The 25,331-nt window shown below is 38.1% G+C and overlaps 2 protein-coding genes across 3 annotated transcripts in view; one reads left to right on the plus strand and one right to left on the minus strand.

The window, feature by feature from the left end:
* Positions 1–9,394, plus strand: PIGB (phosphatidylinositol glycan anchor biosynthesis class B). Its single transcript, XM_054168929.1, has 12 exons — positions 1–412; positions 492–639; positions 934–1,054; positions 1,576–1,680; positions 1,849–1,979; positions 2,528–2,668; positions 3,059–3,110; positions 3,527–3,738; positions 4,903–4,967; positions 7,105–7,315; positions 8,030–8,210; positions 8,765–9,394. Exons 1-12 carry the CDS (start codon positions 301–303, stop codon positions 8,897–8,899), a joined length of 1,614 nt encoding a protein of 537 aa, XP_054024904.1. The 5' UTR covers positions 1–300; the 3' UTR covers positions 8,900–9,394.
* Positions 9,133–25,331, minus strand: part of CCPG1 (cell cycle progression 1) — a 23,530-nt gene continuing 7,331 nt past the window's right edge. Inside the window, exons 3-10 of one of the 2 annotated variants that reach the window (XM_054168925.1) lie at positions 23,737–23,851; positions 22,792–22,871; positions 22,339–22,543; positions 21,472–21,567; positions 18,519–18,773; positions 14,318–14,436; positions 11,866–13,268; positions 9,133–9,966 (exon numbers count right to left, since the gene is read on the minus strand). In XM_054168925.1, coding sequence (XP_054024900.1) covers positions 9,786–9,966; positions 11,866–13,268; positions 14,318–14,436; positions 18,519–18,773; positions 21,472–21,567; positions 22,339–22,543; positions 22,792–22,871; positions 23,737–23,851 — 2,454 coding nt within the window. In that variant the 3' untranslated portion in view covers positions 9,133–9,785. The remainder of the gene's footprint in view (positions 9,967–11,865; positions 13,269–14,317; positions 14,437–18,518; positions 18,774–21,471; positions 21,568–22,338; positions 22,544–22,791; positions 22,872–23,736; positions 23,852–25,331) is intronic. The other variant, XM_054168926.1, reaches the window with a different exon arrangement.

Here is a 25,331-nt window from a genome sequence, read left to right on the forward strand (position 1 = left end):
TGCCGCGCTCACGGACACGCCTGAGACTCCCGCGGCCTCTCGCTGCTCCTCGGCGGCACCCTCGCTCCCGGCGGGGAGAGAAGACTGGGGCACAACGCTCGGCGTTCTTCTTGCCCCGGGAGTGCTTCGCCCCACAGACCTGGGCTGAGCCGTGCCGGACCCGGCGCCTCTCACCTGAAGGACGAGAGACCACAGAGCAAAGGCCTCCCGTTCGCTAGAGTGACCGGAAGGAAGTGGCAGCGTGTCTCCGCGGCTGGAGGTCACGCATGCGCCGCCGCCGGCGCAGGCCTGGCGGCACGGATGGAGGCGGCTGGTGGGCTGCTAACGCGGAGATCAGAGGCGGTGCGGCTCCGCAAGCGGCGGTCGGTGCTATACAGCACCTCTGGCGGGGTCGCCGGGCAGCGAGGAGCCGGTAAGCTGAGCGAAGGGGCGGGGCTGGCAGCGCCTCTCGGAGGGAGCACTAGCAAACCGTCTCCCGTCACTTCCCTCAGGCGCTGCCGGCGGGCCGGTAGGGCTGCTGGCGTTCACCGTGGTGCTGCGGACGCTCAACTGCTTCTTCGTCCAGACCAGCTTCGTCCCGGACGAGTATTGGCAGTCCCTGGAGGTCGCTCACCGCATGGTTTTCAAATATCCTTGGCAGTGGCAGCCCTTCGCCGGTCCTCGCGACCCCACGCTGTCGTTCCCTGCGGCCCAGAGGGCATCTGTCCCCGCTGCCCCGATCCTATACTGGCCCTCCGTGACTCGGGAGTCATTGCCGCAGCGTCGCGAGTGGGAGGAGGGCAAAGATTTCCAGGGCAGCGAGCTATTAGCTTGGCCAGTAACAAAAACCCCACTGGTTTGGCTACATAGGTAAATGCCTCAACCCGGATAAGGCCTGAGGAAAAACAGCTCGAATGAAACTTTTTGGTTCAGCTTATCTATCTTTAACATTAGTAATTATGGGTACCTAACTTGGGAATGGACACATGGCTTAAGAGGTTATTCATACCCACTGATCTTTGCAAGCATCTACAAAGCTTTACAGCTTCTGGCCATGGATGATGTTAAGCTGCTGGTGAGTATAGTGAAAAACATATCAGATAAAATACAAAGCCTTGAATCTGGCACAGAGACCTCACTGAAGAGTATTCCATGGGTGCAGAACTCATTCATAGATCTTGTTACATTCTGATGTTTGTGACTTCTTGGCCTGCAATCATTCTCATTCAGCTTCATACTGATACTGTTTATCACTACTTCAAAACTGCTCCATGGTTCAGTTTTCTAAAGTGTTCAATAAGAAACAGTTGTACTAAAGATAGAAACAGCCCCATCTGAATTCTACTGGAGCTTAATGGCAAAGAATTCTACTTTTGATTTCTGAACACTTCCAGCTGACCTTTAGAGTGCTTTTGGCAGAAATACTAGTTTTACCAAGGGACCTCACAGTTTTATATTTTTTAATAACAAAAAGCTATAGAGAATTCTCACCAGTGTTTTCACATCTGGACAGTCAGTCACTAATTCACTAGTCCTCTCTTTGAACTTGGAATTTACAGGTTTGTTGTTAGTAAAACATACTCTCTGCTTACATAGATATGGGTCCCTAGACTTGCACAGGCGGTGCTGGCAGCTTTTGCTGATGTGAAGCTTTACTCACTAGTGCAACACCTTGAAAACACAGAAACAGCAAAGTGCGTGGTGAGTCTCAAGCCTTCAAAACAAGGTTATGCATGTTGATAAACACCATTTGTTGCAATACAAACAACAGCAAAATGGTACTGTCACACCTTGAAGAATTATCACCTTCATATAAAACTACAGAATTTAACAATTCTCCCCCTCTATCCTGTTGTTCATAATTTTCAGTACTTCTGCCAGCTGTGTTCCTGGTTTACGTGGTATTCCTGTACTAGAACTCTAACAAACACCATGGAAACTCTTCTTACCATTTTTGCTCTTTCCTACTATCCGATAAAAGGTTCCAAGATGGGAAGCAGGTGAGAAAGTTTCTAATAATACTACTGGGTTTTTTGGCTTGGATAATGCCAGTTTTTAAAGTGCTAATTTTTATCTTAAAATATAAGGCAACCAAAGCCTCATTCATGTAGCAAGAGTTCTAGATCATGAGAGGAACACCCGTTAGGGTATTTCCTCTAAGATTGTTTTGCAGTCATAATATAACTGCTAAGTAAAACTGCTTTTCTCTGTTTCCCTTATGCAAAGTATTACTTCATGGGAAACATTGAAGAACTGGAATTTATGGGAAGTGGGGAAGAGATAACAAAAACTTCTTTGGGTTCAGATACAGGTGAATTTGTGGTCACAGCTTTCTTTCACTAGCTAACTATTGTAAAGCAAGTACATGCTTCTAGTTAGCAACTTACATAGTTAACAACTTTCCAGGCAAAGCAGACTATCTACATCAAGAGAATCAAAGTTACCTGCAATATGGTCAAAGACACAACACACAGTATTTATACATTGTTGAAATAAAGAACTGACCAAACCTTTTCATACTTGGTTTTCTTATATTCCCTCACTCTAGTTGCAAATATTTAGCTTTGGTAGCACTTGCAATTATTATTCGTCCCACTGCTGTTATCCCATGGATACCTTTGGTCCTCAGGCATTTTTTGCAAGAACAGAGGAAAGTAGACCTTATCCTACACAATTACATTCCAGTTGGGTAAGTTCTTTCTGAGTTTAAATGATGACTGTACACAGATATAGCTTAATACTTTACAGCCACACATGCAGACAATACCAAAATGCTGATTTAATGTAAAAACATGGGGGAAAATAGAATGCTTTTGCAAACATTTAAATAAGGGGCATTCTTCCTTTAAATTGATGTATATGTTGTTAACAAAGTACTAGGAGAGGTTTCATGAGGGTGAGACATGACAGCATTCCATTTTAATCTGGGATTGTGCCAAGAACACCAGGTGATGGCTACTGGCCACTGTAAATTGGCTACGAGTATGGGTAACATAAAAAAATAGGAGGATCAGGGAATTTTGACAGCTACAAAACCAATTTGGGCTCTATCAGTGCAACCAACTTTCCATTTTTGCAGATTGGTTACAGTAGGAACCTCTTTAATAATTGACCGTGTGTTTTTTGGTGAGGTAAGTTGTTTTAACTTGTAAGAAAATGCCTCTCATTAAGCATTTTAACATAGATGGCTGTTTCAGACTTCCCTAACTTCTGTTACTTCTGTGATTATCATCTCTGGCCTGTGACCTCTAAATACATCCTAAGCCATAAACTCTCTTCTTTTAAATGATGGACTGTTACTTAAAATCAGTAGGCTCAGCTCTCAATACATAATACTTATCAACCAGCTACAAAGTTTACACATTGCTGTGTTTAATTGCTAAATATAGGAAGTCTGTGGTGAGTCTTACTAGAAAAAAATTCAAGTATGAATGCAAATGCTGTGTCATGTACAGCCAGTGATAATGCTGCAATTCTATTTAACTGTTGTTTTTCACTTTTGATTTGTATTTTACCTCTCCCCACACACCTCCTCTAAATTTCCCAGTGGGTACTGGTTCAGCTGAACTTCTTGAAATTCAACGTGCTCCAGAATTTGGGAACATTTTATGGATCTCATCCTTGGCATTGGTACTTCACTCAGGGATTACCAGTCATCTTGGGTACCCATCTGCCTTTCTTTGTTCATGGCTGTGTGCTGGCACCAAAAAGGTATCGCATCTTTCTAATGGCAGTGATTTGGACAGTGTTGGTATACAGGTAAATTCTCCTAAGTGTAACTACTATCCTCACTGGTTGTTTTTTCAAAGCTCCTGTCTTTAGAACAAAAAACCATAGCATTCAGAGTAAGTGATGGAAAAGTTGAAACTACTTCAAGCACTTTAGGAAATACAGCCAATGATACAATAGGTTCTAGAATTTTATGTAATATGTTTGGTAATAATACAAGAAGTAGTATTTTTAGAATTGATAAGACCCTTAAAGAATAAAGGCATTTAGCATGAAATTCAGTGGGGGGAAAAGCCCCCCCATCCACTCAGCAGGTGTTGAAGCAGCAAGAGAACTAGCTAGAAAATTCTTTACTACCTGCCTGCTAGCAAAAATACAATTTCATTTGGTAATGTAGTGCATCCCTTGTAAGATGAGAGGTTCTTAGGCGTCCAAAACGTACCCCCTTCACGAGTCTACAGACAGTTTGTAACATTTATTGTAGGAACCCGTCTCAAAGTTGAGAAGTAGAAGGTAAGCTGTTTCTAAAGCATGAGAATTAACTGTAGATTAAGTGAGAGAGACTTTCAGAGAAGAGATACAGGAAATATGTAAATACTGAGTAATAAATGGTACAGCAATAAATGTACTACTACAGTAGTCACAAAAAACCAGCAAGTCAGTAGTGAGGCTACAAATGCCATCTTGTCTTCTAGTTATACCTCTACTGGCTTTAGACTTTTAGTTCCTTCAGTCTTCAAGAACCTGTTTGGCTCCCATGAGATAGGTCTTGGAGTAATCCCCCCAAAAGTCTCCAAATTGTGTAAAGTTGTATTAGCAAAGGAGGTGAATGTTATTTTGCTAGATACAAATGCATGCTTGAATCTTAGCTTCTCCTCCACACTTCTTACTGTATTTTATTACAGAGCAAATTGTTGAAAGAGTAGCTACGTTATTTCTACGAGTCACAGAATTAGACCACTTAGTTGCTAGACTAGTAGCCAGGTGCTTTTATTAGTGCTTGGTTTAAACTGACCAATTGAATGTACTAATTATGTACTTAAAGTGACAGTCTGGCTTTTTACTCTGAACTGCTTCAATGCCGAGAATCTTAGTAGATGGAAATGCTTTTCTTCCAGTCCTCCATGCTCTACGACACTCTTATCGACAGAACTGATGCATTTCATTTTCTTGCTATTATCTGTTTTATTACAGCATGCTGAGCCATAAAGAATTCAGGTTCATCTATCCAGTAATGCCATTTTGCATGGTTTTTTGTGGTAAGCACTGGTTTCAAATGTCTTGCAACCTTCCCTGTATTTAATTTTCATGTAAAGACAGATTGTTAGAATCAGCGTAGTTATTTGACAAAGGATTCTTAGAGCTGGCTTCATCTTTTCTTACAGCTAGGGAAAAAGAAAGAAGGGGAGGGGAAAAAACAAAGCAAGGAAAAGTAAGTGACTGAAACATAGGTGGGCACTCCTTCACATGGATAAAAGTGCTTCCTGCAAAAAATAAGGGGATTGATTGAGTAACTCCTGATATTTTAGCAATGCCAAACATGCAGTGAGGATTTTCCTTTTTGCAGTATTTTTCAACCCACTCCTCTAAATACTCCTGACAAACACCTGAGTATGCAACAAAAAAAACACTCAAAAACTAAAATGATCCTTTTCTACATTCAGGTATGTTAGCTAATGATGCTAGTTGTGTATCTGCTTTTGACTAACTGGAGTAGTTAAATGTAATAGCTCTTTCCTTCAGGCACTGTAAGGTGAAATTGCTAAAACAGGAAAAAGGTCCTTAAACTCATGTGGTTAACTTAAAGAGAATCTGACCACAGTTTAAATTTGAAATCATACTGCTATTGCTAACAAAGACTTCTCTGATACTTCAGTAGTTTTTGTTACGTATCTCTTTTTCCTGTTTTGTGGGCTTTTTTCTTTCAAACACAGAAAAGAAGCCTAATAAGCACATACTTCATATTTTACAAAACTAGGTATTAATGACAGTAGTGTATCTGTAGGAAGATAAAAATCACAATATGAAGTCTAGTATGCTGAAAAGTTACAAAGGAAAGATTAAAATTTCTTGAACATGAAGCTATAGTTTAAAGGCAACTTCAAAGAGATAAAAATAAATTTTCTTTAACCTGTTTTACTAGTCTAATCAAAAGTAAATCTTACTGCAATACTTTTGCTCTCTGCCAAGATCAAATACTTAGTTGGCATAGTTGAGTAGCAGATCTAAGATGAGCTAATTCTACCTCACATGGAGAAAATTCCAATCAGACCACTATTTTCTTTGCTAATATTCTTTGATGAATGAGGTAATCTACATCAATTTGTCGAGAGTTACCTCTTCAGATACTTTAGTAAAGAAAAAGGTGACCAAAGTTACATCTGATAACTCAGTGGTTACAGTGAGGTCTAAGTTGTGCAAAACATAAATAAATGCATGAATATCAATGTCGTTTCCAAGCACACTTAAAGAGCATTTCATAAAAGCAATTAAAATATGCCTATAACAGAATGTTTCCACTTGTGTTTGAACCACACACCAACTGGTGAACTTTGTTTCCATCTAAGATAAAGATCTTCAATTTGTCAGAACAGACCAACTGAAGACTAATTAAACTTACTTTTCTAACAGGCCTATTCTAACTTGTTTCTTGTGAAACAAGAGGTGGTCACAAAGCTCAGCTGCAGAAAGTATTTTTATCTCCTAATACTGACAAGCACATGATTTACTAAGGGTTTCCAGATTGGCTGCAACGTGAAACTGTCTTTTGTGCCAGATTCACCTATGTTGTGGTTATGAGAAAGAGGTTCATGCAGCTATCTTCCACCAGGAAAAGTGTCCCTCAAGAAAAGTAGGAGAGAATGAGCAGGAATGGGAGATAGGAAAATACAGAGGAGTAAGCTTTTCCAAGGATTGCAGCTTGGAAATTAGTATAGGAATGCTGTAGCTTTCAGAATGATAGAGAAAAAGAATACCACAGCCATACCAAAGCACACAGTTACCATTTATTCTGGCTCTACTGGAACATACATGAATCTGAATGCAACATTAAATCACCACATCCATTCATCCAGACTACTCAGCAGACTCTTTTCCCCTCAATAAGTTAAAGTTAAGCTTTAAAGAGACAAAGCACTGCCTTTGAAATTGTATTTCTGTACTTCAGAAGGCAGATATGGTCTTAATATTACACTGTTAAATCCAAAAGTTAGTAAGGGCAAAGCCTATCCTCTGCATTTCCATTTTAAAAGTAAAGACACATAGTATTAAAATACCTAAAAGCAAGGTATTGTTATCAACTGAGTAATGGTTTTCCAATAAATTATAGTACTTTCAGAAGTACTGGGGAGTACTGTTAAGTGTTTGCTTATCTCTAAATCTCAAATTTTTCTGTAGGATATTCTTTGAAACACCTGAGAGCATGGAAGAAATCTGCAGCAATTTGCCTGTTTTTATCAAACTTACTCCCAGCTCTGTATACAGGCTTGATTCACCAGCGAGGCTCTCTTGATGTTATGAGTCACATACAGCAACTCTGTAATGACTCTTACCAGTCACAAGCTTCTGTCTTCATCATGATGCCATGCCACTCTACTCCATTTTACAGGTATTAAAATAGTTCACAGCCTATTATATTAAAATCTATACACTTAAGCAGAAATTATTTTCTTTCCTAAGCTTAATAAATTGAGATGGATAAACATATGCAGGATGAGTTATTTTCCATACAGTTACTACAGAATGAATGGGGGAAAATAAGCCAAATGTTTATAGCACAGAATAAAGTTCAGCATCCAAGCTTCATTCAGTTTTTGTAAAATAGCTTTGTGTTAGGATTTACAATAAATCTTGAGTTTTGAAAGTAAGTCACACTGCTACATTATGGTAACCTTTGTAGCAAAACTAAAGGCTAACTGTGACATCAAATTGTAGAAATGTAACTTCAACATACAATGACTGAAGTCACTATTCCAAAAACGTTTTCAGTAGATTGTGGCAAGTAAGCAAAACATTAAAGCAGATATAAGCAGGGAAGCTGATAGGGGAAAGTATCTTTTAAATAAAGTAATTATACACAGGTAGTATTTTTATGAAAATTTATCTGCTTTTTGTGAACTGCTAATACAATAGTCCCAGTATTTGGTCTATTTTTGCTTTCACATGAAGTACAGAGGGAAGAAAATATGACTCTAGGGGAAAAAAACTAATTATTCCATTTTGGTTTTGACTGAGGTGTCTTTCAAGTGATGAGTCATTTCAGATCTTTGATACTGGTAAGTTTATCCTCAAGTGGGGTTTTTTTGTTTGTTTTTCTCCCTAGTCATGTTCACTGCCCTCTAAAAATGAGATTCCTTCAGTGTCCCCCAGACCTAACTGGAAATGCAAGCTATATTGATGAAGCAGATGTATTTTACTCTAATCCACTTGGTTGGCTTAACAAGGAGTTTTACAATGATACGTTATTACCCAGTCACTTGATCTTCTTCAGTGTACTAGAACAGGTATGGTAACTGCAAGATGAAGCAAACTGTTCTGAGGTCATTAAGAATTAATTAGGGGAGAGGTATAGTTAAGGTTTTTCTAAAATTATCCACAAGTTTTCAAAACATAGTTTGATTTAGATTTGAAACCTTTAGTCCATAATACCATACTTAACATGTAGGTATGTCCTCTGTATGAATTCTACACACCATAAAGTAATATTTTATGGAATTCTTCTCAAGCCATACAAACAAATGTGCCATCTGTTCCCACTACCATATACTTCTAAGTAACCCACAATAACAAGCAAAAATGCATGTGGTCAGAGCACCATTTTCCCCTCAATTATTTTATGAAATCCATGCACTGAAAACAAGTGTCTGGTAAATACCCATGCTGGATGGGATTGAACAGGATAGGTACCTCTTCTGGTTTTTAGCAGTCTTTCCTAAAATAGAGGATAAAACTTGGAGGGGACAATTGTATTGATGGTTTCCAGAAGACTTTGGAACACTGTTCTGAAGCTCCCAATAACAATTCATGTCTGTGGAAACTAATGTATGTTCATTTACAGGAAATATCATCATTTCTAACTTTAAGGGGCTATGAGAAAACAGCCACTGTCTTTCACACTCAAGTACCTCAGGGACGAGTTGGAAGCCACATCTATGTCTACAGGAAAAAACAAACTGAAATGGATCATACTTGAAGATCAGTTTCTAGACTTAAGACCTAATAAGATCAGTTTTGCATAGCAGTACTATGACTTAGAAGATCCTGTACTGCAGTGAGTAGCGAGTCTGAAACCGGGTAAGTCAAATGGGGAAGTCTGATTAAGCAGTCCCTGGCTGTCTGAAAACAAACCTCTCCCTGAAGGCAACTTCATTAGTGGTATGGCCGGGTGGGGGTGATTTGTGACCTTAACAACACTAGAAGGCATCACAAAAAACAAAGGTGCCATGTAACTGCTTCATAAGAAAGTAGACAAGACTGGACCATTTTATAGAACTGTACAACTAATGCTAGGTTTGTTTTATAAATAAAGTCTTTTACCCACAATGTCTCTTTATTTTTTCATACAATATGCATTTCCAGTGCTTAAAAGCTGATTAGAATGCAGCACAGCAAATTCTTCACAATTTAACAAGCTCTTGAACACTCCCCCTCCCCACAAAGACAAGCAAGTACAAGATTACAGAACACTTAACAAATACATTACCATAATGTAGACCTATTTTTTGAAGGACAGGATGAAGTTAGTATATCAAACACTGGAGCTAATTATTGGTACATTATGCATGACTCAAGATTTGAGCTACACTAATGTGATGCAAGTAAGCGTATTTTTCATACACAAGTCATTGCATGCCTAGTTTCTGTAACAATACTGCTGACACCCAAACTCATCGCCTCCAAAGAACAGTGAAAGCAACAGTACAGAATATGCAAATTAGAAAGCTTGACCTTTGCTTTTTAACAAAAATGTGTAAAAATGAAATTACTTGGAGAAAAAGCTTGCATCTTGCTGCTTTGCTGAAAAACAATTACTTTCTGGAGAGGATGTGAATTCTAATCTTAGTTTTACCATAAATTACTCAATATTTTGGATCAAAGGGTAATTGCCCCAATTCTATTTCAAGGTTTGCCATGTGTCTTCCATTAGTGCGACCATGTTTATGCCATTTACCTTCTCTTTTGTTGCGGTGGTGGTACTTCTGGGCTTGTTTTTCATGGCGGGAATTTTCGCTTTGTGTAAAAGAAGGTCTTTTAGGTCGACTGCAAGGAGTAAACAAAAGCTTATTACTACACTCATATGAAAGCATCTCTAAAAGCATTTTGAAACAATTGCATTGTCAAGAACAGCTTTTAACATGCTGAGGCTGACCCAAAAGAAAGCAAAATTAGCCTTTCCTTGTGTAAGCGAAATGGACGGGAGTGGTATTTAAGTCATCAGTCAAATGGTACATTTAAAAGGAACAGTTTCTGAAAAACAAAAATCCTTTGCAGCTGGTTGCCTGAAGTTCTTTTTACAACAAAGCTGTTTGAAAAATAGAGAAATATCTGACTCAAACATCACAGTAGGGATAATCAGTTACTATATTATATGAGAACTTTACAGGCCTTTAAGCATGCTTTGTGTGAATATGGGTACTGCAAAAGTTTTCCCATACAGTAAGTGCAGTGAGAGGGGGCACTGGCAAAACACTTGCTCACTTGCTGCAGTTTTTGATGATAACAGTCCCTTTATACTACATACTGTTGTCACATGACCATCACTAGCATTCTGCTAAGGCTATTTTCATCTTCAGTATCATACAAGCCTGTATAATACTATCAATAAATTACTTTGCATTTTTATGCAAAATGAAGTGCTCAAACATTAAGTATTTATTTAAAAAATAAAGTTCACTGTAATAATAAATTGCTAAGAAGTACTTTGACTATAAATAAAAACACAAACCTTGTGTTTGCTAAAACTACACATTAAAATGGCTGCTTGGTAGCTGGTAAGAGTATTATCCTCACAGTTTAACTTTGAAAGGAAAAGTACTACCTCACATAATATTTAGTAAACCCAAAGAACTAAAGTATTCAGACTTCCTGCTGCAATAAAACATATGAAATGATAATACAAGTCCAAAAGAAACTTGACTGAAAAACTGCACCTTGATCTAAATACTTAATATGCCTCATACCGAGTACCAGCACAGGGAAAAGATCTATTATGGCTACAAGGCCAAGTTCTTGTGTATTACAAGTAAGTTAATGTGTCACATTTTTACTTACCTGAATAAACATTAGCACAAGACACTATAGACCAAATTTTCTAATAGCAACAATATTAAAAGCCACGTAAAATAAATACATGAATGTTCCAGAAAGAGCAATTCCACACAACATATTAAGGCTGTTTTCTTAATTTTTTTTTTTTCCACCAAAGGCTACGCAGTAGAAACAGTCCACAATATACATATAGCTTCTCTGGGCCAGCCACGCAGCACAGCATACCACAACTGCTCTATAGAAGCCCCAAGAATACCATTAGATCCAGGAAAGTAACAAGAAGCAATTTATGCCCAGAACCTTTGTAGGCAAGTCTGAACAAAATTTAGTCAGGGTGAGGATCTCAACTAATGCCTGCCATTGGAGTAGTTCTACTCTGGGCATACAGACTTAACACAGTATTATACAAAGCTACAAGAGTAGTGGAATTCCTGAAAAGCCAGCAGGGAATATACCTGCTAGAACTGGACTGTGAGACTGCTCAAATGTATCCCCAAAACTTCCTCATTCAGAGAAGGACAAGGAATTCCTTGTAATGCTATTCTGACACAGTTATTCATTCCATCAGACAGGCAATCATAGCTGTTCAGTCTACAGTAACCCTACTGCAACTACAATTTTCTAAAGGACCCTGTAGAAACTCTAAGATTGTGCTATGGACAGTGGATGTGTAGTGCTGCCCAAACTAACACACACCAAATTGATAGCTAAGGTACTACAGATCCACTTTATAGAACACAATCTAGTATTTTCATTGAGTCCTAAAGAAAATCTATCACATATACATAGAGATACACTTACATGCTAGAACATTAAAACACACTTATTAGAACAAGGATATTTGCCGACTACTACATTATGTTAGTAAGTTCAGGAAACATGGAAACAAACCTTGGTCCGTATTGGGGTGAATTATCATAATGAAAGTAGTATCTGTAGACGTATTTGTCCAAATCTCCAAAAATATTTTCATTATTATTTTGGTACTCCTTCATGTCTTCCAGGTAATCCTTGACATCATTAACAAAATCGGTGAAGAGCATCTGGTCATGTATAAATAACCCATTGTGAAAAAATTTGTTGATGAAATTTTCTAGTTCTCTCCAGTGATGAAAGTTATGTACAACTTGCTGCAAGTATTTTTTCATTAGCCGATTAAATTCATCCACCCTGATAGGATCTGATACTCTGTTAAACAGACTAATAAATTCTTGATGAGCACATTCAAAAATACCAGAGCAGCCCTTTAGGACAAACTGATGCTTTCTGTTACACAAAGGATCACCGAGACATTTCTGTGAATCTGTGTCTTCTTCAAATGTAAACTGACGTTTTCTTCCGTCTTTGAAATCTTTTGGCATGTAAGGTCCCCTGTAATGTGTGTGCTTCAGGTTCTCATGAGAGTTATGTTCTCTGTAAAAAGTTCTTGCTTTCTTGTTTGCCTCATGTCTTTTATCGTTTGAGGACTTCTCCTTTTCATCAAAGATGTTTTTTGTGGTATCTTTGAACTGTCTGAATGTAGACTTTACCGAGTCAGAGAATTTTTTCAGGTTTTCTTTCACTGCTTCTTTAGCCTGCTTAATCTTTTCTTTATGGTGTCTTACAAACTCTTTCGTGGAATTTTTCATAGCATCAAAAGTTTCTTTAACTGAACCAAAAAATGATTCTTTTGATTTCTTTTTAGTCTTACTTTGCCCTTTAGCACCTTTCTTTTGCCCCTTTTCATTCATTTCTTGTTTTTCGGTTTGGTCTTTCGCTTCTACGTACAGCTTCTCCCATAAGTCAGAGCGTTGTTGCTCAAAGTTTAGCTTTTTTTCTAGTTCTACTAGTCTTTCTCTCAAAGTTTCTATTTCTTGATTTTCTTTTAATGTATCATCATCATTACCACTGTCAGGTGTTTGACGAGAACTTAACTGTTCCAGTTCTTTTTTCAGGGCTTCTGTAACATGACGTTCTTTGTCCAGTTCTCTCCTTAACATCTGTGCCTCTGCAAAGAGTGTTTCCTTTTGCCTAAGAAAGTTGTGGTTTCTTTGCTTTTCCTCTTCCAAATGCTCCCTTAATTTCTGATTTTCCATTACAATAGACTCGGTGCTAGTGCCTTTATCTTCCAAGTTTCTAATTTGTTGTCTTAGCTTCCTTAATTCTTCCTGAAGGGAGGCCAAAGCTTTTTCTTCCCTTTCTAGAGATTCTCTCAAATGCTGATTTTCAGCAGCAAGACTTTTTTTTTGAGATTCAAAGGATTTCTTCTCTACCTCAGTAGAGGTCAAACATGTGGAAAGATCTCCTTCAAGAAACTAATACAAACAAACAAACAAAAAGAACAAAAAAGAGTACAATTAATGAAGTTACCATTTCAGCTAAAAAGATTAGGGCAACCCAGTTTTAGTGGAATTTACTTGTCATTTTGGATCCAGTGACACATGTTGCAGCAAGATGCAAAAATAGGACTAGTTTATCTCACATATGCACACCAACACTTTGTGAGCAACAAAGATCATGTGATAGGCTCCCTCTTCCAACCAGAGGTCACCACCCTTTGTTTGTACTGGCACAAGCAGCTGAAGGATAATAAACTGAGTACATGAATTGTAACATCTTAAAAGGAAAATGTGCATGTTCGCTGTTGATTTACCTTCAGCAAACTGGGTTTGCAGTTGAAGGAAGATAGTCAGTGGTTGGGACTGAAATGCAGGAACTGATTTTGAATCAATTTTGGTGAAAACGCATGTTTGTGTAACTATATCCTAAAACAAAAGGATCTCCCCTGTCTCTTGGCATCCTTGACAAACTCTAGAACTAGATATAGAGAATTACATATAAATGCTGCTAATCAGCAACATTAGGAAGAGACACAAAGCACTCCCTAATCAATCTGAATGATCTAACAGTAAAAATACTGAAAAGTACAGGTGAAGTACTAAAACAATTAGTAACCATTGACAATTTAGAAAGCAAATTCAAAAAACATATATGTACAACCTATAATAGCTGAGTACAACATGCTGGTAAAAATCTGACTTCATTAATGACAAGTTGGCATCATGCCATTAGGAAAGAGACAGTCTCTGGGTCCAGATGACTTCTATACTACATACATAACAAATAGAATGTTTAAACACATTCCAATAACAAAATCTGATCAAAATAAAAAAAATCTTTGTCAAGAATTTTGGGGAATGAAAAATTACATTCTCAGAATTGACAAAAAACCCAAGAAAAACACCACCAACAACAAACCAAAAAAAGCCCCACAACCAGATTTGGGTGATAGATTTCTTTTACTGTGTAAGTTGCCACATAGTGACAGTATAACCAAATGACTTCCAGCTAAGCTCATGCTTACCCCCACTTTATGATGCATTTTATCTCCTTGCTGCTGGCACTGGTAAAGGTCATCTTTCATATCTTTTAATTCATGTGTCTTTGTCACCAGCTGCTGACGTTTCTGGACCTGTATTGTACCTAAAAAGATGAAAAATCTTTCTTTTGACAGTCTGATTTACATTAAATAGACAAAAACACAAACCTAAACATCTTCCATTTTCTCTGCTATTTCAAAAGCAGGCTTACCTTGCAACTTCTGCCAATCACTTACTATTAAGTGTTTAGCTGCAACAAAATAAGCATTATAAAACCAGACTGTTACATACTGATTCTGTTTCTTCCAACAAACAATTTCTCAAAAATTCACTGTGTTATACTGTCTTTTATTTGATGATAACAAATGAAGGAATTTTGGAGCACACAGAGAAATCAGGTTGAGGCCCCGTCCCTGGAGGTGTTTTAAGACCAGGCTGGATGAGGCTCTGGCCAGCCTGATCTAGTGTGGGGTGTCCCTGCCCATGACATTGGGGTTGGAACTAGATGATACTTGTGGTCCCTTCCAACCCTGACTGATACTATGATACAAGTGCTGAGAGAGCTGGCTGATTCTGTTGCTGAACCGCTCTCCATCATCTTTGAAAAGTCATGGAGAACAGGAGAGGTGCCTGATGACTGGAAGAAAGCAATGTCACTCCAGTCTTCAAAAAAGGCAAGAAGGAGGACCCAGGCAACTACAGACCTCACCTCCATCCCTGGAAAGATGATGGAGCAGCTCATCCTGGAGGTCATCTCTAACCACATGGAAGACAAAAAGGTTGTCAGGAGTAGTCAGCATGGATTTACTAAGGAGAGATCCTGCCTGACTAATCTGATAGCCTTCTATGAAACATGACCAAATGGCTAGATGAGGGAGGAGCAGTGGATGTCATACACCTTGACTTCAGTAAAGCTTTTGATACTGTCTCCCATACTATTCTCATAGAAAAGCTCAGGAAATGAGGTATAGACAGCTGGTCTGTGAGGTGGATTGAAAAACGGCCCAACAACAGATTTCAGAGGATTGTCCTCAGAGTCAACTTGGAGGCCTGTGACCAGTGGTGTTCCTCGGGGATCGGTATTTGGTCCAGTTTTGTTCAGTATCTTTATCAATGACCTGGATGAGGGGTTTGAGAGTACCCTCAGCAAGTTCACTGATGATAAAAAATTTGGGGGTGTTGGCTGACACCCCATCGGGCTGTGCAGCCATCCAATGACATCTGGACAGGCTGGAAAGCTGGGTGCAGGCAAACCTCATGAAGTTCAATAAGGACAAGTACAGGGTCCTGTATCTGGGGAGGAAAACCAACATGCACCAGTACAGGTTAGGGGCTGCCCTGCTGGAAAACAGCTCCACAGAGAAAGACCTTGGAGTGCTGGTGGACAGCAAGTTCTCCATGGAACAACAATGTGCTCTTGTAGCCAAGGGAAGGGAGCCAATGGTATCCTGGGATGCATCAATAAGGGTGTGTCCAGCAGGTCTAGGGAAGAAGTTCTACCTCTCTACTCTGCCCTGGTGAGACCACACTTGGAATACTGTGTCCAGTTTTGGGCTCCCCAGTTCAAGAAAGAGAGAACTGCTGGAGAGAATCCAACGGAGAGCCACAAGGACCATCAGGGGTCTTGAGCATCTCCCCTGTGAAAAGAGACTGAGATCCTTGGGGCTGTTTAGTCTTGAGAAGACCGAGAATGTGTATAAATATCTGAGGAGTGGGTGTGAAGTGGATGGGGCCAAGCTCTTTTGGGTGGTGCACAGTAATAAGACAAGGAACAATGGCTTCAAGCTTGAACATAGATGATTTCACCTTGACATGAGGAGAAACTTCTTTACAGCGAGGGTGACAGAGCACTGGAACAGGCTTCCCAGGGAGGTCGTGGAGTCCCCTTCTCTTGAGACTTTCAAAACCCACCTGGATGCATTCCTGTGCAGACTACCCTAAGTGATCCTGCTTTGGCAGGGGGGTTGGACCCAATGATCTCTTGAGGTCCCTTCCAACCTCTAACATACTGTGATGTTAGATACAAACCAACAAGTTATGCAGAAAAGGATGTGTGTGATGTTTTTGGTGATTTTGTTAGTAATATGCAAGTCATTCAGGATTAAAAAAAATAAGAGACCATTATTCAGGACACACATTATCCATTTCAGAACTACAGCTACTGCTGTTAATGTTATATGAATACGAAGATACTGGCACAATATTTAAACTTTCATGCAGAAACAGTCACTGCAGACTGCTCACAAAGCAGCAAGTATTTTCAGGTCCTATCTTGTAATTCAGTTAAGACCAAAGAGGAAGCAAATATGCTGCCTTTCAATAGTCAAGATTAAATAAATAAAATCTTCATTGTATTAGTCATTGATTAATTCTTCACCAGTACTTCCCAGCCTACACATGTTCTGTAAATCCTGATCCTGATGTACCTTTTAATTTGCTTTTAAGATTCTCGTGTATTTAAAAGAGGGGGTGATGTTTTATTAAACAGAAGACATCCTATAAATTGAAAAACTGACCCCCAAAAATAAATAAATTCATAAAAAGTAACCCTTTCACATGATTAGCCTAGCATTAAAACACTGCTGTAAAAAAAAAAAAAACAACAGGTATGTTTCAAGCTGAATCACAAAAATGCAAACTAGTCCTCTAGGGAGATGATTTCTCTTTTCAAGTTTGTGGTTAAAAAAACCAACCAAACCAACCAACAAACACAAAACAAACTCTAAAAAAGACAAAACACACAAAACAAAAACAAAGGAAGATCAAAAGCACAGTCTGATATCCTTTCTACTGTTAGAAAACTTAGTCATAACCACAACAAAATTGCACTTGAAGCAGCAGAGTTGCCTTCTTTCTGCTAAGCATGCAGTAACTGTCATCAGTGATGCCAAATTTTGTCCATTTAATCTGCACTGCTGAGTAAGTCAAAGCAAATCCCTTAATAAAAGTATGACCCAAATGTATTTCACATCCATAGATCTCACAGCTCTTTAAAAGGACAGCTTTTATCATTAAGCCAACTGAAAGCTCAAGGTACCACCACAAAGTACTATCAAAGATTGGTGTAGCCGTTGTGCTCGCCTCTACTTCTAGCATGACAATATGCATTAATCTGTTTTTACACCAGCTACCTCTAGCTGCTGATACAAAGTACAAAGTATTTTACAAACTGTATTAGTCATTCCTATAATCCTGCACACACAACTGGACTTACAGGGTTTTTTCTAATGTAAGTATGCACACACATATGTATGTACACATACACATGCACAATTTAAAAAGTAAACCTGAGTGCAAGCACAGCATCCACAAAGTGTCACTCATGATACTCACCCTCAGGTTTACCTAAGAACAAAAGATGATCAGGGTCTAGTGAAAGTAAGTTTAAATTTCAAATTAGGTGTCAAAATTTAGACCCCTCAATTAGTAAAAAATCAAATACATTCAGAATCATATTCCCAGTCTGAAATTGAATCACATCTTCTTATGAAAGCATACCTTCATATAAAACTAAAATTACTCAAGACAAAATTACTACTAAAAATAAATGCCCCCTAGTGTTTTTATCACAACATGTGTACCTTACCAGATCAGGACTGCACAATGTACATTTAGATCTGGAATGAGTTCTGCTGTTTTATTAAATGTAGTAATCTATGTAATGCTTAACTTTAGGCAATGCACTGAAAAACTGCTGTTATCCTGGATAACACTCTGGAATTGCAGGCAAGGACAACTGAAGCATATTTTTCTCCAAAGGAGAGAAAAGAATATTGATAAAATGAGCTCCTGTAAAAAATATGCCTTGCTCTTACATTTAACAGATGAGTACGCATGTGACAAAAGGCTGAAATAACTCCCTGAATACCCTTAGGAATGGTAAGCACTATCACAAGTCCACTTCAAAAGAGAAGATGTGAAAAATGAAGGGTGCACACAGGAAATTCTTCTCTGGAAGGACAACCAAAAATTAATTTATTTTTGTTGACTTTAACTTACAAATAGAGGATATTAAATACTACTGCACTGCTGAAAGGCCTCCCTACATATTACCCATAAATTATCAGCGGCCTTTTCTCTTTTTCAAGTTTAGATTGTTAGCAAAGAAGGGGGAAAAAAAAAAAGAATCAGTCACCATAACATGGTTCTTGTTAGATATCTAAGATGCTGATTCTACAAACTCACCATAGAAGTGTCCAAAGCCCATGCTGACTGCAATCACCAAAGCTAGTATGATGCATCTGTTAAGGCCACTACTGAACTGGCGTTTGTGCTGCTCTTCTTTAGGAGGTTCAGATTCCTGTTCAGGAGGTGACCCACCATCAGCCTCAGAGCTAGAGATCAGCCTCTTCTTAGCACGACGTTTTCGTATGGTGGGACCAGACTGATTGCTAGCTTCATCACTACTTGATTCATCATTGCTGGCCTGAGATGAAAAAACTGAAAACCAACATAAAACAGTCTTTAAAATGCACTAATAGTTGCTTTGAATTTGAGCACCAAAATCCATCATATTTATGCAAAATATATTTGGCTTTTATCTTAGAAACTATCAAAACAATGAAAATTATCAATGTGTGGCAGTTTATGCTGGATACTATAGAAAGAATCCTTGATCTCCAAAGTCACTTTTATTTAAAGGAAAAGATTATCAAAAATTTACCAGCAACAAACTGTACAGCACTTCCAGAAACCTTATCATTCACTCGTTAGAAAGTGTTTCTTTCAGTACATCCAGGTGCTTTGAGAGTCAGAATTGTCTATCTCTGCAAGTTCCTGTCAAGTAGAAAGGTTAAGAATTCCACTTTCTCTTGTAGAAATCAAGACCACTCTATTACACAGTAAAAGAGTAACATGATGGCTTGCTAAGAGAAAGCCTCCTAACAGATAGACCTAGTACTATTATATTTATTTCACAAAGTCATTCTATGATCTTCATACAGCTGCAGACAAAATTATATTAAAGTTCCATTAATGTAGGTATTATAATTATCTAAAGCTTTGCATTGCATATTTAGATATGTAATTTACTTTTAATATCTACCATATACTACCTATTAACATCTTTAGCCCCCTTTCATAAAAGCCATTTTCACACAGGAAAAGAATCAACCAGCTGCTTCTGTGTTTGTCCCTACCTAATACTCTAAATCCAAAACTCTTCTATTACCCGACTAATGTTTTGCAAGGATGACTTGGCCAAGATTTGAGATAAGAAAAATTCTAACCAGAAAAAAAAAAGGAAAAAAAAGTCTTCTATAGTACTTTTCTAAAATAGTATTTATGATACCATTTGTGTGTTGATTTTCCTGTGGCCCAGAAGCCATGTATTCTAACTGGGAAAATAACAACAGAGCTCTAATTGCCTGTTGCTATTAGCAGTACAAATGCCTGCTGCACGTACTGCACATAAATTTATATAATCCAGTATATAAGCAATGATTATTTAATCTCCCTCCTTTGAAAGCATTTTCCAGTGTAAGGCAGCTATCAAGGGAAGCAGCAGCAGGGTGAAAAAGCTTTCAGATATCTATGTTCATCTATCTAATTCTCATGCCCAAAACAGATTCAGTATGATCAATGAAGCCTCCAGCACACGACAAAGTGCTTCTGCTTGGACACTAAATTCAATGCCTGCAATTACCCAGTGCTAACGGCCCTTCTAGAAATATGGTTGTTCATTCTTGTATCAGAGATCATCACTCAAATGTAAGCCTATAGAGTTACTGTCCTTGGAACACTTTACAACTGAAAATCATTTGTTTGAGAGAAGCCATGCACACATCGCTGCACAGACAAGAAATGCCAAGCACCGCTAGCTGTTATCTAGGGAAAGCACTACCAATTAAGATTCTTCACTTACATTCCAACTTAACAGAAGTGATTACATTAGGCCCAGAAACGATTACCAATTAGTATCTGAGTACATGTCTAATACCTGACTCCATGGACAAGCAGTATGTGAGGTAATGAAAGATAACTTCCCATCTTACAGAAAAAAAAAAGGCCATTTTAGTCAATTAGTCAAACCAGACTGATCAAGTATACATTGCAATAAAGACAAACAACCTAACCAGCTACTTTACATGCAGATTCTTAATTTATACAACTTGGCAGAAAGGGACACTATTTTAGAATCAGTTATTTAAGCAGATGCATACTTCCCCGAACCTGGACAATAAAAATAAGCATTCAGAAATTAATCAGGAGAGGCATGACACTTTGAGGGAAGAATAACACTACTGCCTTACAGCTGCTGTAAGAATTCAGTACAAAGAGTACTAACATTCACAGAATGAAAAGGAGTGTAAATGAAACAAAGTGTGATCATAATAGCAGTCCAAAATTCTAGCTTCTGCTCTGATTTTGGAGTGTCAGACCTACATCAGAAGCCAGATGAAATAACAATGTCAGCTAAGAACATGATTTTCCTTTGCTGTTTTCTGCAGACACAATTTGAGCCTAGATGCAGTTTACTTCAGTATGTGAGCACTTCTGCTAGTTATCTTCATTCGCAAAACACTGATAGAACATTTCTATTTGCATGGTGAAGACAGCCTTAACAGAAATTGGTTTGTCAGTAAAAGGAGTGGAAAGTCCTTGAACAACATTCTAGTATCTACATTGGGAAAATCTGAAGTTCACCCTCTTGCAACACAACAGAAATCCCAACAGTAAGTGGATGGCAAAGATTCCCATTGCCAAAAAAACAGTGGTAGGAAAATTTTGACTGCTAAAACTTACTTTATTTTAAATGCCAAAATACTCCACATATTTTCTGTAATACTTGGTCAATCAAATGCACAGCACTAAAGACCACGCTGAAATCAGCTTAAGTTAGAAGGATGAAATTCTTTGTGCCAACCACACAGATTTGGAATGAAAGAATAACCATTCATGTGAATGGTCAAGGATACACATTGAAATGCATTACGGAGCTTACTGATGCCCATTCCAAATTTACATGCAAGTTTAGCATTTTACAAAACAGACAGTTTAGCCAAGTTCTTTCAGCATCTGTTTGGGATATCACTACTGTCAGACCAAGTGAGATTGCTACTGGTAATTTTTTATGAACACTCCATGCGAGCCATAAGCAATCAGCTTCACACAAGCCGATCAAATTTAATCACACCACCTTGGAAACGAAGACTGCGAGACACATGCTCTTTCACCTCATTTCCCCATCCCCTTACACAATCAGGAATCTTCCTCAGCTTCTCCAGCAAACTGACTTTTGTGTACAAAAACATGGAGGGGAAAAAAAGTCATTTTTAGAAATGAGCTCCAAAACAAAAAAAAGCAAGTAAATTACAAATTAAGTTATCCAGAAGACTGAAAGAAGGCGACAGCTTTGTCATGAATCAGAACTGATCATAATTAATGCTAAGCTGCCGTTTTCTGTTTCCAGTGGATACTATACAGATATGAGCAAGTGCTTTATACTACTTCTAAAATGGTACTGTAAGAAAACTCCGGCTCCTGCAATAAACTTGCCTTCAAAGCTAAAACTCAGTAACAAAAGAATGTTACAGACCATAAAGTGAACAGAAGAGATTCCAAATAAGGAGATAAATGGAATTTAAAAGGAAGAGTAGAGAATTAGAGAAGAGTAACACAACACTAAGTTTTCTTTGGGTTTGTGGAGGGGTGTTTACTTTTAATTAGACAATTACATCCTTTCTTCTGAATATCATACATTGCAAATTTCTGCCAAGTACTGGGAGTATCTTAAATACACTTAAGATATTTAAAACAGCAAACACTTTATGGGTGAGAATGCCTCCAAATGGAAGATTGCAGACACATTTTTGATCAAGTTTTAGAGCTAAGACTACCAGAATTATCCTAGATACTCCAAATACTTAGACATGTACTCAACAAGACCAATTTTTTTCCCCCTCTCCACACAAAAGAAGGCTCTCTAAGCAAAAATTTTTGGGTTGTTTTTTTTTTCCATGGGGACATTTTTGCACATAGCTGCCTAGTACTTCACGCATCTTACCAGTTTCTAGATGGGAAAATGCATACTGACTGCTGGAGGAGGAACCCATGTTAAAATCTGAAATTTGAGCTTCTTCACTCTCAGCCTGAGCTTCTTCCTGACTGTGGGTTTCATCTGGTTTTGGAGCCTCAAGTGTAACAATGTCAGAATCATCACTAACAGTTCCAATGCAGGACACATCATCAAGGACTTCTATTTTCTTTCCCTAGGGAAATGGACAACATAAAAAAATTTCAAATACACACAATACAAAGTAACTTAAAAAAACCCACATACAAACAACAACAAAAAAAGACACAAACCCACACACAAAAACTACAAAACAAGCAAGCAAACAAAACAACCCTACCAAGAGTTCCAAAAAAGGAAAAAAATTAGTCTCTTAGTGCTTTCAAAACATTGCTTGGCATTGTCAAATGGGGCTTACAGAAACTTCTGTGTAACAAAATTTACCTCTGGAACTGTCTGTGTCTCCTCAAACGCAGACAGAGCATCATCTACCACTGGTATTTCTCCATCACTGTTGCCTTGAGCTATATAAAAAGAGGGAGAGGAAAAAAATGAATTAAGAAGGGATTAAAACTAGTAACCACAAATTATGCCCCCTCTCCATAATATTTAAATATGTATACTCATGATAGTTTTTTGTTATCTACTTACATCAGGGAAAATTTTCTAAAACTGCACCAACTACAATTTTTAGTATCACTCTAACAAACACTAGAATGCAACTTGTCACTCCATTATGCAGTGGTTTGAAAGACACTTAAAATTCAAATGCTCACTAACCTATAAAGGAAAAGCACAGTTAGATAAAAAACCAACAACACTATGCTGTAAGTCGACACCACAGTATATTTGTAGGGTAAGATAATTAAAATACTTTCCAGATAGTCACTGGAGTTTGAGTGTCTAGTCCTGTTTTCACAGGGAGAGCTTGTGCATTTGGAAACACAGAGCAGCTCAGTTTAGTCAAGTGCACACTGAACTGGTTATGTCTGTGTTCTCATACCAGCATTTACAAATGCAGTATTAAGCTTAATAATTAAAATAATAGGATTTGCAATTTATTAGTATGCACCAGTTATACACTTCCAACTCAAGCACAGTGGCACTACATTATTTTTTAGGTATAAAAGCATTGATGGTTACTTCCAAATTACTCTTATTAAATCTATGACATTAGTAGGGAATATTTCTTCTATAAATGGCACATCTATAAACTTTCTTCCAGCAACACCAGTACATACTATCCTATAACACATGTGAAGTATTGCAGAGTGGTTTTCATTTTGTCAATTTCATCTATGTCAAGAAAATACACTCCTATGAAGACTGAATTTTGTGCCAGTACTACAACAGCTATTTTATGGAACCTCCCCTCTTTTAATACCCTACCTTGCAAATCAACTGATTGCTCCTCTTCTTGCAAAGCAACATATTCTTCAGAAACAAACTCCTGGCTATCATTTGTACTTCCATTTTCTGAAGTCACTGTCTCTATGTCAGAGCCCTGGAGTTGAAGAGTTTTAAAAGAACATTATGGTTACTGGACTCTCCATCAGTAAAGCAGAAGAAAAAGGCTAACCCCCCCCCCCACCCCCCCCAATATTAATAATAGAAATAGAAGAGAAAACCTTTAAAACTGAAGAAGATTTTAAGCAAATAAAAGCAAGAGAAGTATCAAAGAATTAACTACAGAGAAACAACTGTTTGCAATACTTATGACCACAACTGAAAGCAAGGCAGAGGATGACAGCTCGGGGGGGGGGCGGGGGGAGAAAAGAGGGAGGGGTGCAATTTAGGCATCAATTAACAACTGTGCTACATATTTTAAATAACTATTTTCTATTAGCCTTATTAAATAGAATTTGTAGAAACAGGAGGGTTTCAAGTTAGTTTTGAATATGAGATCTATTTCTTGCACACATGTCCATGTATTGTATCTGAATATACACACCTCCCACAAAAATGGAAGCTCAAGTACTACCATGAACTCCTAATGAAGTACTATGAAGTACTACTACTAGAGGGGAAAAAAAAATGTGTAACTGTACCCCACCTCAATTCCTGCCAGCAAACTTGATTGGCTGTTTTAACAGCACATCTCTCACACCAGGAAAACTAGTATTTATACAATCTCTAAATTGGCTTTCTGTCTTTAATCCAGAAAGGAGCCTTAGTTATTAGTCAGCTGCCAGTCAGCAACAACCTCAGAGCAAAGCACAAACTAAAGATAAAGACCATTTGGCGCATGCAGAGCATGGAAGACAAGTAATATGGTTGACCACTAAATATTTAATCTTCACATTGTAATTTTTGTTTAAATTAATTATTTAGAATTTATGGAACACATGTGAGATGATTAGAAAACTACAAGCATGCAAAACAACTGAAAAATACTATGTCACTCTGATACATAAATAACTTGAGCTGTTTTTGTAAACAGACATAGTTATTTTTGCAACAGGAGGTATGAAATTACAGTAGTAGCAATACTTCCAGATCAGTTTCCCTAGATGCCTCATTTCAGGACTCAAGCAAACATGCACACTTTTGTTTTCAAAAGGAGACTGCACTTCAGGAATATTAGATATCTCAAAATGAGCTAGCACAAGATGTATTCTAGAACCATGTTACTGAGTTATGTTCCTTCTTAAGAGCAGTCCAACAATACACAGCATCACTTCTCTGTTGAAAACAGATATTGTATTCAGAGCTGTCTGCAACCATACTCTAGACAGTTGCCATTTCTTGCCACTCTTAACTCAGTGTCTTTGTAAATGACAAAACAAATCCAGAAACTGATTCTGCTGTGTCATCACTGGTACAAGTTGCAGTAATACACACGAAATACTGTAGTCCTCGAAGTCTGCCTAATCCTCAGCTCTACCCCTTTCCTAAATATCCAACTCATCTCTCCAAACTGTACAACAGTCTACATGTTAACTCCTTCCCAGATATCAAGTGCAAGAAGCATATTTAGCTACTCC

Source organism: Dryobates pubescens, chromosome 17 (genome assembly GCF_014839835.1).
Source record: "Dryobates pubescens isolate bDryPub1 chromosome 17, bDryPub1.pri, whole genome shotgun sequence".
Taxonomy (NCBI): domain Eukaryota; kingdom Metazoa; phylum Chordata; class Aves; order Piciformes; family Picidae; genus Dryobates; species Dryobates pubescens.